Source organism: Podarcis raffonei, chromosome Z (assembly GCF_027172205.1).
Source record: "Podarcis raffonei isolate rPodRaf1 chromosome Z, rPodRaf1.pri, whole genome shotgun sequence".
Taxonomy (NCBI): Eukaryota; Metazoa; Chordata; class Lepidosauria; order Squamata; family Lacertidae; genus Podarcis; species Podarcis raffonei.
Genome location: NC_070621.1, coordinates 30,854,529 through 30,868,238, shown reverse-complemented (window position 1 = coordinate 30,868,238; position 13,710 = coordinate 30,854,529). Strand labels below are relative to the sequence as shown.

Here is a 13,710-nt window from a genome sequence, read left to right as displayed (position 1 = left end):
TTTGTTTTGTTTGTTTGTTTGTTTAAAAATTGGAAAATTTAATAAATATTCTTTAAAAAAAAGATACATAATTTAGATTTTAAGTAGCAAATTGTAAGGTTGATTATGATCTCTCACAATAAAAATTGTTTTTCATTAATTTTTTTGCAAATAACTACCATTCTCATACAATTTACACTTTGTATCAAAGTCTCCCTCCAATGTATCAAAGTGCCCCATAGGTGGGGCAGAATGATACAAAACCCATTTATTACTGAAATCATTATATTCTCATTATCTTCTAACTTTAATGGTTCTTTTGATTGCTATTATAATATTGATTAGTTATGTCATGTATCAAGACAATTTTTTTATTATTTCACTCATGTTCGTTACATAAAATATGAGATTGAATTTTTCTGTATCAATCTGCCCCGCTCCCCCCTAAATTCAGTTAAGAACTGAAATGCACACGAGACATACACTTGGAAACCCTTTGAAACAGCAGTGATGGGTGATAAAACAGCCCATGATTTGAATAGGCATTAACTTCTTTCGTCTACGTATGCATGTGTGGAGAAGGCAAAGAAAGGAAGGAACTTTGCTTCTAGCAATATTATTTTCCCCTATGCCATTGCAGGTAAGGAGCGTCAACAAAAGTTGTGTGGTTCTGATGGCTCTAAGATAAAACATTTTTTAAAAAGCAAAGCAAAATTTAATCCAAGCAAATTGACATTGAGCAGCATAGTTTTAGTTTACATAGTTTTAGTTTACATTAACCGAAAACAGGTTCAGTTTTCACGCTTTTTTCACGGGCTGCGAACTGATGGTTATTTATATAGGTAAGTACTGTATGCAAAAAAAGTTCCCGCCAGACGTTGCTGGACTACAGCTCCCATCATCCCTGCCCATTGACCATCCCGGCTGCGGCTGATGGGATTTGGAGGCCAGAGTATCTGGCGCCACATTAATTCATGACATTTCATAGGGGGGGGGGTGTTATTGGTTTGTTTTTTTGTTTCGTTACCTTAGTATGGTGTTGTTTTTATACTGTAAAGCTCCTTGTGCTCTTCAGGTGAACATTTACATTTAATAAATAATAGTTCCCGCCTCTCTCCCTCCCTTTACCTGGGAGAGAGGTTTTTTTTACCAGGTAAATCGGTGTTTCGTGAGGCCTAGGCGGACGACTACATCACCCACAATGCACCGCCACCCCCCCCGCCAACAACTTCCGCCCGGTGCGTCCGGTGCCCGAAGTTAGCTCGCAGCTTCACTTCCGCCAGGAGCTGGCACGCAAGCGGGGCGGAGGGGCGGGGCGTTGCCGTATGACAGCGGCCGCTTTCCCCCTCCCAAGATGGCGGATAACCTGCCCTCGGAGTTTGATGTGGTGGTCATAGGAACGGGTAAGGGCGGGGTGGGTAGGGTTGCGCGCGTGTATATGTAACGTGGGAATCAGACGTGGCTGGCGGGTGGCCGGTCTTTGGGCAGTGAGAAGCTGGAGTGAGTATGGAGGAGAGATGGGCTTTGGGGCAGCAGGAATGAGGGGCACAGGGGAGACCCCGGCCCCATTTTACCTGCCCTCTGTTGCCCCTTGCCTTTTCCCTACCTTACGTCCCTTTCCCAATGGTGCAGCCTATTCAGAAGTAAGGGCAACTAGTGGAGGCTCGCTCCAAGGTAAGTGGGGTTAGGATTGCAGCCCCATCTTCCTAAAAACACAGTAACCTGTTTTAAGAAATGCCTGTTCACAGGATTTTAGAGTTGGAAGGAACTCTGAGGGTCATCCAGTCCAACCCTCTGCAGAGCATGAATCTGAAATACTGTAAAGCCTCCATGACCATCCAACCTCTGCTTGAAAACCTCCAAGGAGAGTCCACCACCCCTGAGGGGGTCTGCTCTACTGTTCATGTAATCGGCTTTGGTAGATTCAGGGAAAGCCCCTTTCAGTTCATTAAATATAGGGCTTCTCAAATACTTCAACTTTCCTGCCTGTTTGATATCATTATTGTTACTTATCCAATTTATGCCCCACCCTTCATCCCAAAGTAACAATCAGATAGGAGTATCTGAGAATAAACCTTGGTTTGTTTTTGGCTTGTGGTCCAGCGTTCGGGTGACATGGCAAGCCATAGTATTGGCTTGTTTGTGAAATTATTAAACTTGTTTAATGAATAAATTTTATTAAATACCACCCTTCATTCGCAGATCTCAGGGCAGTTCACAACATAAAAATGCAGTCGTAGAGCCGCACAGGGAGTCACTCTCACAATTAAACCATAGTTACTGGGTTGTTAAGGCCACGTCATAGAATCATGGCATTGGAAGGGACCTTGGAGTTCTCTAGTCCAACCCCTGCATGATGCAGGCATTTAACTACAGCATCTCTTACAGATGGCCAGCCAGCCTCTGCTTAAACACCTCCAGCAAAAGACAGCCATTGCTTGAGGCAAACCTGCTAACTGTCAAACAGCTCTTACTTGGTATAATTCCTATGTTGAATACAGTATAATTATTATTAGTAAAAATAATAATTTGCACACCACCTTATGAGTTGTGCAATGAAGTCCTTGTGTTCACTTTCACAAGGTAATTATTGTTTTTGAGGTTTGGTTGTGGTGGTTGTGTGTCCGTGTGTTTCTAAATAGGGTTTTAAAAAACCTTTTCATGATGCAATAAGGCAAAAAGAAACCAATCTAAATAAAAACCTAGACAGAGAAAAGAAAATGCAGAGTCTTCCCTCAAAAGCAACGCTTAACCTTTGTCTCACACAGAAGGTGGTGTAGCCTCCCAGCTCTCACTTGGAGCTTTTTCTTCTTCTCCCAGTCTCTCACCCTGGGAGTTCTTTGCTTCCCTGCCTCTCACCCAGGGTACCTCCACCAACCATCTGGGTTTTTGTGGTTGTCTTTACAAAGAGGAAACTGAAGCTGAAAACAAGCTGCTTGCTTCCATGTACCCACACATTCTACAGACAAGCAAGGTTTTGAGCTAGTGTTGTCCACCTCCCTTTTTGCAGGGCCTCCAAGTCTTGTTATGAGCAAAAGCAGGTGAAGCTTTTTCCTAGACTGCAGATGAAGTGATGGAAAAGTCTTTACCAGCTGAAATTCTGATTGTTGTGACATTACATAGGAGTCATGCCAGAAGTGAAATTGGCAATCCCAGTAGTACATGAGACTCTCAGGTTTGTAGATCTGAGCCCCATATTGGGCAAAAAGATTTCTGCATTGCAGGGGGTTGGACTAGATTGCCCTCTTGATGCCTTCCAACTCAACAATTTTATGCTTCTATGAATCCCAGTTAACTCTTGCTGACCATGGCCAGAGGTTGTGTATGAAGAATGTAGCTTCACCTTGTGTTTACTTCTCCCCTGGCCCCCTTTTTCTTCTGTATCACAGCTGCTTGTGCATCAGACCCTAACAATCTCCTTCCTTTCACCCTGGCTTCTTATTCATTTAAGATTCTCTGTTGGATCTTGAGAGAATGCATTGTCCCTTATGTACCCAGTAAGCCACTGCAGTCTTCAAGAGAGCTTCTCCTTCAAGTTTCAAAGATATTGGAAGCCCACTCCACAGTAACATGGAGCAGGGCTTTCACTGTGGTTGCTCTGTTCTGTGGCAGGACATTCCTGTTGAGATATGACAGGTGTCTCCCATCTGCACTTTTTGGAAACAACTGAAGACATTTTTGCTCTGACAAGCTTTCTCAGCTGGATGAATAGGTATCTGCTATAGGTCTCCACTTTGTATTGTTTCTTTTTTTCATCTTCTGTTATTTTTGGTGCTGTTTTTATTATATTTTTGTGCCTCACAAATTTTTTGTGCCTCATAATGTGGAAGGTGATTAATGAGTAGCAACAATATTCAGTCCATGAAAGCTATTGCCATAATGAATTGAATTTTGTGTGTGTGTGTGTGTGTGTGTGTGTGTGTGTTTGAATGGAGACGTTCTGTTAATACTTGTGCTCTGTGTATATCAAATAACTGCTGTATGCTGGATGTATTTAAAATAATGTTCCACAGCAGACTTTTCCTCACCTTCCAAATAGTCCTGTGTGGTTGGTAGGTAGGTTGGTCATAATGCTTCCCATTTTATGAATTTGGGCCTGAAGTTGGGAGATAAATGACACAGAAGAGACCTTGCATGCCGTCTAGTCCAGCTCCCTGCTCGGTACAGGAAATCCAGAAGTTAGACAGCTGTTATTTGGGGATGCTCTGGCTTTCCCTGAATATTTCTGTGGGGGAGAGCCCACCATTCGCCTAGGTCAGCAGTGGAGAACTTTAGCCTAGGGAAGTGAATGCAGCCTTCCAAACGTTCCTCTGTGACCAGTGGTCAAGGATGATGGGAGTTGTAGTCCAACAACATCTGGAGGGCCACAAGTTCCTCATCTCTGGGACAAAACATTGGCATTAGACCAGCGTTTTCTCAGGTGCTTCAGCCGCACCGGTTGTATCCAGTTAAGTTCTACTTGGAGTGAACCCATTGAAATTAATGGACCAAAGTTAGTCCTGTTCATAAATTTCAGTTTGTCTGCTCTGAGTATGATGAACATTAAATATAACCCCAAGTCGTTTAGGACTTTGTTTACTAATAGCAGCATCACAGTTGAGCTTTGCCTCCTACCCAGTCCTCAGCTCCTGGCAGAAAGTAAACAGTGCCAATGAGAAGCCTTCGTCTGGCACCTCCAAGCCTTTCTCTCTGACCCTCAGAACTCTCCCCAGGGAATGCCTCATTTACATATGGAGAGATGTACATGTAGAAGCCTCTGACTTTTGTGTAGTTGGAATGTAGCCTATAGTGTAAAGATAAGAGTCAGATATATTGCCTCACCCAGCACTGACATGTGGCCCCCAGAAGGATGCCTGCTAGGAAATGTGGCCCTCTTTACCTTGTTGGTACATTGGTACCACCAAAGTTCTTGTTATTCCAGTTTAAATAAGAATGCTTGTATTAGTACAGACTTGTGAATAAGCTGCCAGAAGTAACTAGCCTGCGAAATACAGTGGTACCTTGGTTTAAGAACAGCTTAGTTTATGAACGACTTGGATTAAGAACGCTGCAAACCTGGAAATAGGTGTTTTGGTTTGTGAACTTTGCCTTGGAATAAGAACATGTTCCGCTTCTTGTTGTGTGTGTTCCATTTGTAAATTGAGTCCCCCGCTGCTATGGGAAAGCACGCCTTGGTTTAAGAACTCTTTGGTTTAAGAACAGACTTTCGGAACGGATTAAGTTCATAAACCAAGGTACCACTGTATGTATACACTAGTTTGCTGGGGACTGGTAGAGGATAGATGGAGAATTCTGCCCCCAGGCTGCCCTCTGTGTTTCTTGTTTGTTGCAGAGGAGGGAGGTACTGTTCTGCCCCTTCCCTCCCAGCCCTTTCACTCTTATATATGGAATTTCATACAGTTGCCTTCACTCACTTCCTTGTCGCCTATGGCTTAAATACAAGGTAATATTGTGATCAGTGGGCTGGTTAGCTCCAGCTGCATGCTTCTGAAAGTGTTTGTGTTTTTCACTATTGAATGCTACTGTCAGATATTGTAGCTCAGGACTAGGGAACTTTTTTTTCAGCCTGAGAGCCACATTCCCTTTCAGGAGCTGTGTGCTGGGGATAGGCAGACCCAGAGACAAAAATGGGCAAAACAATGAATGTGAATTTCCCTATGTACAGAAGGTTAGTTTCCTCTGATCCAAGGATGCATTGTAGCCAGGCAGAAAAATTCAAGGAGAGTGCAAGCCAGGGCTCGTGAAGGTTGTGGCTCAGTGTGTGTGTGGCCTGGGGCAGCACTGGGACCTTAAGACTTGAGGTTCCCCATTCCTGTTCTAGCTCACAACACTAGTTGACTTTGGAACATAAATAGATAATTCGTAAGTGCAGCCTTTTAAGTAGAGTTTGATGGGACTCATTGGGAAGCTAAATTTGGATTCTGAGAGTGCAAAATTTTTAAACTCTAGGGATGTAGGTTGGAAATGCAAGACTTGTCTTCATTCTGTATTTTCCCTGTTTGGTTTTAGCATTGTTTGTTTCTTGTGGTATTAATAAATCACACAACCCCTTCATGAAATTTTGGGTAGTATTCACCATACCATATGGTGAATCATGAGGTAATATGCGGAAAGGGTGAGAGAATGGCAGCATGTGTGATGGCATTCATTGTTGTGTTACTGCTGAAATTTAAGTAGTGTAAGAGGAACACTTGTGTCCTGGTTCTCACTGAATGAAGAACTTGAACTCAGATTGTAGATATGAATACTGCATATAAATTCCTAATTGCTGAAATTGGTACATAGTAAAAAAGAAGAAGCAAGAGTTAGAAGACACAGTAGGTTCCATGCAAAGCCAGTTAAGCTAAGATGTTGATCCAGTAAGTGACATGTCCCCTGCAATTCCATTATATAGGAATGGGGCAGGCACAACTTGGTGCTGCAAATCAGGCTGTTCCTTGGACTGGGCAAGCAAACAAACACTCCTTGGAGAAGCCTGAGCCTGCATTGTCTGGTCATGCCTACTCTGGCTTCTCCATGACCTAGACGACAGAAGAGGCATTAGCAACACTTCTGGAGCAGATGGGGCAGCAGGCTCCTCTTGGGAAAGTAAGCGAAGCACCGAGGTAGATGACAGGGAGACAGAACGGGGTGTGGAGAAGGCATCCCACTGTATCCCTCCCCAGAGCCCTCCTCCCTTGATGACTCCTTAATATTCTGGGACAATGATATGACCAGCTCTGTTCCTCTGGGTCCATCCCTAGTTGTCCATGGTTACGCCTACCCTTCACGCTGATCCGACTGTCTTCTCCCCCACAGGAACCACAGCTTGAAATGAGGACAAGAGTTCTAGCATTATAACCAGTAAAACTAAATCGCAAATCTGTTAAGTTATCAGATAAAACACATTCCCTTCTGAAAAGAGTTTGGGTTCTCTTTCTTTGTGCCCGAGTCAATCTATTCCCCCCCCTCTTTTTCTGTCTCTGAAAAAGAAGTTATTCTTAAAAAAAAGAAAAAGAGTCACTGTAAATTTCCTGGTTCCATGCATTTCCCCCCTCTTTTCTTTTTCTAGTCTTCTCTAGTTATAAATAACACATGAAATGACTTTCAAGGTAGAAAGCAGGGATCCATTTTGAAATATTCTATAAAATAAAGAGTGATTTATGGCTCCATATGATTTTGGCTGAAAGCATTTGGGCTTTGCCCAGTCATCAAAGTCCTGTCAGGGGAATCTATTATTTATTGTTCGATATGCCGGGAGTGGTGGTAGTACTTTATTTTATGTTTATCTTATGTAAGTATAGTGTTAAGAAAAATCAATTCCAGATACTAATACAGTTTTAAAAATCTATTGTGGCAAACTAACCAAAAGATGAGGTACAAAGTGAAACATTGGGGGCGCCGGTTTTAGCTCCCTGCAAAACACACACACTCTCACACACACTTTGTCACACATACACAACCTTAAATATTTTGATTACCACTGAATATTTAGGTGCATGATCTTCCTCAGTTTCATCGTAATGCATTTCCTGCTGTAATGTTTTCATAGTTCAAATTTTTGTAAGCAAGTGGGCTTCGTTTTACGCAAGCAAATATTTAAGCATCTGGCACAGGGTGGGGGGTGGGGAACTCTCAAAACTAGATGGTGTGAACTTGTTTTTCATATTGTCAGACAGCTATTTTATTCAATGCCATACAGATTTGTGAGCTTCTGAAGTAGGTTATTGGCTTAAGTTCTAGCTCTGCTTGCTTGTGATGCAAGGTTAGCTAAAACTCTGTGGAGATGGTTGGCAGGGGTGAGGAAATCTGTGGCTCTTCATTTGTTGCTGGAATACAACTCCCATCAGCCCCAGCCACTGGCCATCCTGACTGGGGCTGATGCGAGTCCAGCAACATCTGGAGAGCCACAACTTTCCCATCCCTGAGCTAGAATTGAGACACATTAATCCTGGAGGCCTGAAAAAGATTTGCCACTTTGTTGTAGGGCTCACCAGGAAGATTTTATAAAAAAGGGTTGAGGAAGCTGTGGCCCTTCAGATGTTGCTAGGTTCCAGCTCCCTTCAGCCCCCGCCAGCAGCACCAATGATATGGGGGGATATGAGTTGCATTCCAAAAACATCTGGAGGGCCACAGTTTTGCTAACCCTGTGTTACAGAATAATGGAAATGTCTCTGTGGCGCAGTGGTTCAGTGTGTCTGGCTGTTAAGGTTGGTGGTTTGAGCCCACCCAGGGATGGCTGTGGGCAGGAATTTATAGGGAAAAAGGTGCAATCCCAGGTGCTCTATTGAATTTTGAGCCCCATGTTGGGCATAAGTTTCCTGCATTGTAGGGGGTTGGACTAGATGACCATAGTGACCCCTGCCAACTCTACTGAACTAGGATTCTACTGAACTAAATCATATTAGAGCAGCAAAGGAGTCAGTTCTCTAAAGTTAGCAGGAATATCTCACCTGCAGAGCCACAGTCAGTGTTTTCTTTTGGGGGGCAAGGGGGGTCCATTGTGTAAACCAGTTTTCTTTTTGGCATACTACCTGTCTGCAGGACCCGTTTCTTAATCTACCTTTTGTAGTGTGGGTGATGCTGCAACTTGATGCCTTTTTGGGCTGTGAAAATAACATCTGATGCCCTGAGGCAGCCCTGGTGTGCACTGAACCTGGCACGGGGGCACCCCATTACAGCTCTGTGGGTCAGGAAGAGTGTTTAGTGCAGTGGCCCCCACATTGCTAGGGTGACAAGACAAGGAGAACTCAGGTGGAAAAGGGCTGAGGTCTTATGAACTGCAGTTTGTTAAGTGTTGGGGATTGTAGCTTTATGAGGGGCCCCTAACAACTCCCAGCACACTTAACAAACTACAGTTTTCTGGGGAAGTCATGGTGTAACAGAGCTTTAACTGGTTGTTGGTTAGTGCTCACATTAGTGTGTAAAGCCCTAAATGACTCACGTCCCAAATACTTGAAAGAGCATCTTCTTCCCTACAGATCCTCTTGGGCACTAAGATCTGCAGAGGGTAGTTTCTCTGCCCTCAGAGGCTCAGGGGGTGGTGACCTGGGAAAGGGCCTTCTATGTGGCAGCCCCTAAGCTGTGGAACATCAGTGAATGCTGAAGACACACCTGTTCACCCTGGCTTTTGACACTTGAGATGTGTATTTTTTGGACCCACCTTATTTTTGTTCATACAGTGTTATATTATGCTTTAATATTAATGCTGTGTTTTAATTGTTGTAACCTGCCCTGGGATCTTCTGGTGAAGAGTGGGTAATAAATTGTAGTAGTGGTAATGATGATGATGATGTGTCAGTGTGACGCCTGACCACAACAGGTGCTTTTTGGTTTTTTTGGTCAGGTTGGAGTTGCAGTACCTTGGATAGCTCCAAGCAGACCTTCTATGCTCCTCTGAGGCTCCACCCACTTCCTGATGAGCAATCCTCCAGCCTAGCACTCAGTTGCCTCTAAGTCAGCTCCTGCATTGTATTGTCTGTGCTGGCAAGCAGGCACTGGGGTGCATGGGGCCTCTGGTGTAAAGGGAGCTGGTTCTTCCGGGAATCCCAGTTTAGGTGTCTCTGGCTCAAGATGCTCCTGACTGGCAGGCTCACTGTGAGTGTTTGGACTCAGCACCTTTGGGGCTTCCATCACTGGTGACATGCCCCAGCATGTTGAGAACCTGGCATGCTAAGTAAAGTCATAGCATCTTCTTGCCCACTCACTATGTGGAAAAGCACCCTTTGCCCCTTTTCCACATTTACTGTTTGCTTAATCCTTTCCTGTTCATCTAGAGGCCGTGTCCATGGTAAGCAGCTTGCTGCATCAGCATATGGGCATTTAATAAACTTTGTTTTCAGTACCATGATCATATGTTTGAGTCATACAGTGTTGGCTGCCATTTTGGTTAGGACAGCCTGGTGGAGTGTATAAGACGTACCTGAGGCCTGAATTATCAGTTGTTTAAACAATATACCAGTGATATTATGACTAGCTCTTCTCCTCTTGATCAAACTTTGAATCTGCAACTTCCAAGCTCATCGCTAAATATTTAAAATGCTTCTTGGTAATGTTTTAAGTCAAAGCTCTTTAGACGAACTCAAATTTAGTTGGAAGGTTGCCCCATCCCAAATTGGAAAAGGGTAATTTTGCCTCCTTTTCCTTTACAGTTGCATCCAGCATTCATTTCCTAGATTATAAACTGCTAACAATTTATTAATATTACTTTCAAATCTGACAGCAAAATGCCTTTTATATTAAACCCGTAAAATAGCTCATAGGGATTTCTGGATGAAAGGTAGCAAATGCAAGGTGGTTGTTACTTGATTACAGATGGTGATTTTGAAATCTTGGTATGCATTGCTTTAAGATTTAAAGGTATTTGAAAAGCTCGCGTAGCCAAACAAGCATAAACTACAGGCGTTGTCTGTTGCAATGCACCATTCCCAGATACCGGCAATGTGTCAACGAAAGTAGCTGGAAGCTTCGCCCAAATAGTGTTTCTTCAATGGAAATCAATATGCTAATTGGCTCATAGAACTGGGGACACTTGTGTAAGTTTGAAACACTGCTAAAGGAAAAAGGATCCTGGCCTGTGGTGTGAAACTCCCAATGCCTTCAGAATTGTCTACTAGGCAAAATAAACTTTCATCTATTCCTAGCATAGCAATCCTTTTTCTCCTTCCCACCCTGGGGTAAAACCCAAGTGTTAAAATGGTGTTCCATCACAACAAAACAGCCATTGATGTTGGGAACTTGCATTGAACCTTCATAACTCCCCCCTCCCTTTTGCCAGCTGAGATTAAATCTTCCACTATCTGTCAAAAAGGTAGGCCTTAAAAATGACTAAAAAGTTGCTGAAAGTCTGAATTTCTACCTTAAGGGCACCTGAAGATATGAAATAGATTAGAATGCTTCCTGGTTTCATACCGATTTCTGATCTTGTTATGGAGTCATTTTGCTGAACTTGCGTAAAGCTCATCTACAAGGCTTCGGCTTGGTCTTCTTTATGGTCTTACATGATAGACAGCTTTGGTGTCGCTTTCCATTACAGTGCAGAAGCAAAAGCAACCCTGTTTTGTGCACATAGAACAAGGGTGAGGAACCTTGAGCCATGGGGCCAAATGCAGCCCTCTGGAGACTGCTTTATATAGCCCTTGGGACTCAACTTCCCCATGCAGCACCCTTCCCCACTCCTGCTCTGTGCTCTTCTTGAGTGCTTTTGCCTGGCTGGAATGTGTGCCTAAAGGTGGGGGAGAAGAGGTAAACAGGGATGGAAAAGAGAACTTTAGAATATTAGGACCTCCCCCCCATTAAAAGCTTCATGATTCCTTCCTCTGAATGTAGGGAGGATGTGCCATAACGGGCAGCTCTCAGCTGGTCTGGTATAACAGTGGTCCCCATGTCTCCCTCCCTTACAGGTTTGCCTGAATCTATCATAGCAGCCGCATGTTCAAGAAGTGGCCAGCGGGTTCTCCACGTGGATTCGTAAGTCTTCTAACTAATTGCCATCTTTTGTTACATGTTGTAGGACTTAATGCTTGTCTTCTTGCTCATAACAGATTGTGGTTTCACCTTGTATTAACTGTTGTATGATACCTTTAGGGACATTTATTTTTGTTGTGGTCACTAAACAACATGATATTATCTGAGACACATTCCCCTGGAATGAGTTTAAGTATCCCCCTTTTCTGCAGTTTACACCGGAGCTTTTGGGTGAGATTCCCTCACCCCTTTCAGTATCTCCTTGGTTGTATGGGACCTTGTGATGAATGATGGATAAGAAATACTTTAAATAAATAAGTAGGAAAACATGGACTCTCATATGTCAGTTGTTCACCTCTTCCAGGAGTGAAAACATTTGCGGGAGAGTGTGTGAGAGCCTGAAAATCTCTCCTTAGCCATGGTATTAGCCTGTGAGGGAATAACAACTGAATATCACCCTTCTCTGAATTGGGACTGGCAGAGGATTGGTAGGAAGGCTCAGACTTAGGCAGCACCTAACCCTATTTTACATGTTCTTGAATACACTTAAAATAGCCTTCTGATTTCAAAACTGTGCATGTATTTTCAGTGAATAAATCTATTTATATACCGTTATTCCTAAAGAATATCAGAGTGGTTTACAACAATTGTACATATAAAGCCATACAGTAAAAACACTATAAAAGGTTACTGTCAAAAACCGGCTAACTATTGTGGAAATACGATGGCTTAATTGCCTGCATAAGCCTGATGGAATAGAGAGGTTTTCAGCAGGTGTTTAAAAGGTGGCACAGAAGGTGCCTGTTGAATCCCTGTTGGAAGAATATTTCACAGTACTGGGCCAGTAGCACTACAGGTTCATTTTATTATTGTCAATCGAGCCTCAACAACTCAGTGAACAACTAGTGATGCTCCTGCAGTGATTGAGCTGGGATAAGGGTTAAATCCAGTCAAAGACAACTATGGGGTTGCATTTCAGGCCGAGGGAGCTGGTGTTTGTCCACAGACAGCTTTCTGGGTCATGTGGCCAGCATGACTAAAAAGCTACTGGTGCATGGAGGACCGTGATGAGTACCAGAGTGCATGGAAACACCATTTCCCACTTCAGTTGTACCTTTTTATCTACTTGCACTGGTGCGCTTTCAAACTGCTAGGTTGGCAGGAGCTGGGACAGAGCAATGAGAGCTCACCCCATCGCGTAGATTCAAACTGCCAACCTTCTGATCAGCAAGTCCAAGAGGCTCAGTGGTTTGGACCACAGCGCCACCTGTATCCCTTGATTGAGCTGGGATATAAGGATTCAGGCATAACTTGTTCAGGGCTTTGTAAATTGATACAAGGAACTTGAAGCTGGCTGAGTAGTAGATGGGCAGCCAGTGCAGAGGCTTTAACAATAGTGTCACATGTTGTTTGCCAGATACCCCCATCAGCAATCCATATGCTACATTCTGCTCCAGCTGGAGCTTTCAAACCAGGCCGAAGGGCAGCCCCATGTAAAGTGCATTGCAGCAATCCAACTTTGAGGTTACCACCGCACGAACTACAATGATCAGGCTATCCCTGTCCAGGAATGGTCACAGCTAGTGAACCAGGCTAAGTTGGTAAAATGCACTCATACCCACAGAGGATACTAGGGCCTCTAATGACAAAGATTTATCCAGGAGTACCCACCCCCCAAGCTACACTCTTGCTGCTTCAGAGGGAGTGCAACCCTATCCAGAACAAGTGGTTTTCCAATCTCCTGTTAAATGAGAAATGGACTTGGAAAAATGTATTAAGAATTGTCAACTGTCTAAAGCACTGTCTGAACACTTTGAGTAAGTAAAACGTATCTAATAATTCTCATCTTCTATTGAAATGCAGCTTACAATGGGATGTTTCCCCCTCCCATTACAGTAGCTATGTGTTTTGAGTCCTTCCAGATCAAATTGCATATAACACATTTCCCACTTTCATTTATACTGGCTGGACAGCTACCTGTTGCTTCTAAGAGCGTTTGCAAGACAGGGATAGGCCTCCATCAATAAATAAAACTAAAATTTGGAGAAATAAAAGATGAAAACTACCACTTGGATTTGCTCCTCAAAATTTAAATCCATAAATCCTAAACAATATTCTTGGGTGTTATGGCATACGAGAAGGAGGAATGGAATATTGGTCCCACTTGTAAATCTGATCCTCGCTATGCTGTGTAAACTTTAAATCTCTCCTTTCTGATAGGAGTTAGATAGAAAGCATAATGGGAGGGGGGCAGCGAGAAGCTGTGAGTCAAATGAAACTTTTGAA

General features: G+C 43.4%; 1 protein-coding gene across 1 annotated transcript in view; it reads left to right on the top strand.

Moving 5' to 3' along the window:
- Positions 1 to 1,267: 1,267 nt before the first annotated feature.
- Positions 1,268 to 13,710, top strand: part of CHM (CHM Rab escort protein) — a 79,583-nt gene continuing 67,140 nt past the window's right edge. Inside the window, exons 1-2 of the mRNA XM_053373480.1 lie at positions 1,268 to 1,382; positions 11,361 to 11,427. Coding sequence (XP_053229455.1) covers positions 1,334 to 1,382; positions 11,361 to 11,427 — 116 coding nt within the window. The 5' untranslated portion in view covers positions 1,268 to 1,333. The remainder of the gene's footprint in view (positions 1,383 to 11,360; positions 11,428 to 13,710) is intronic.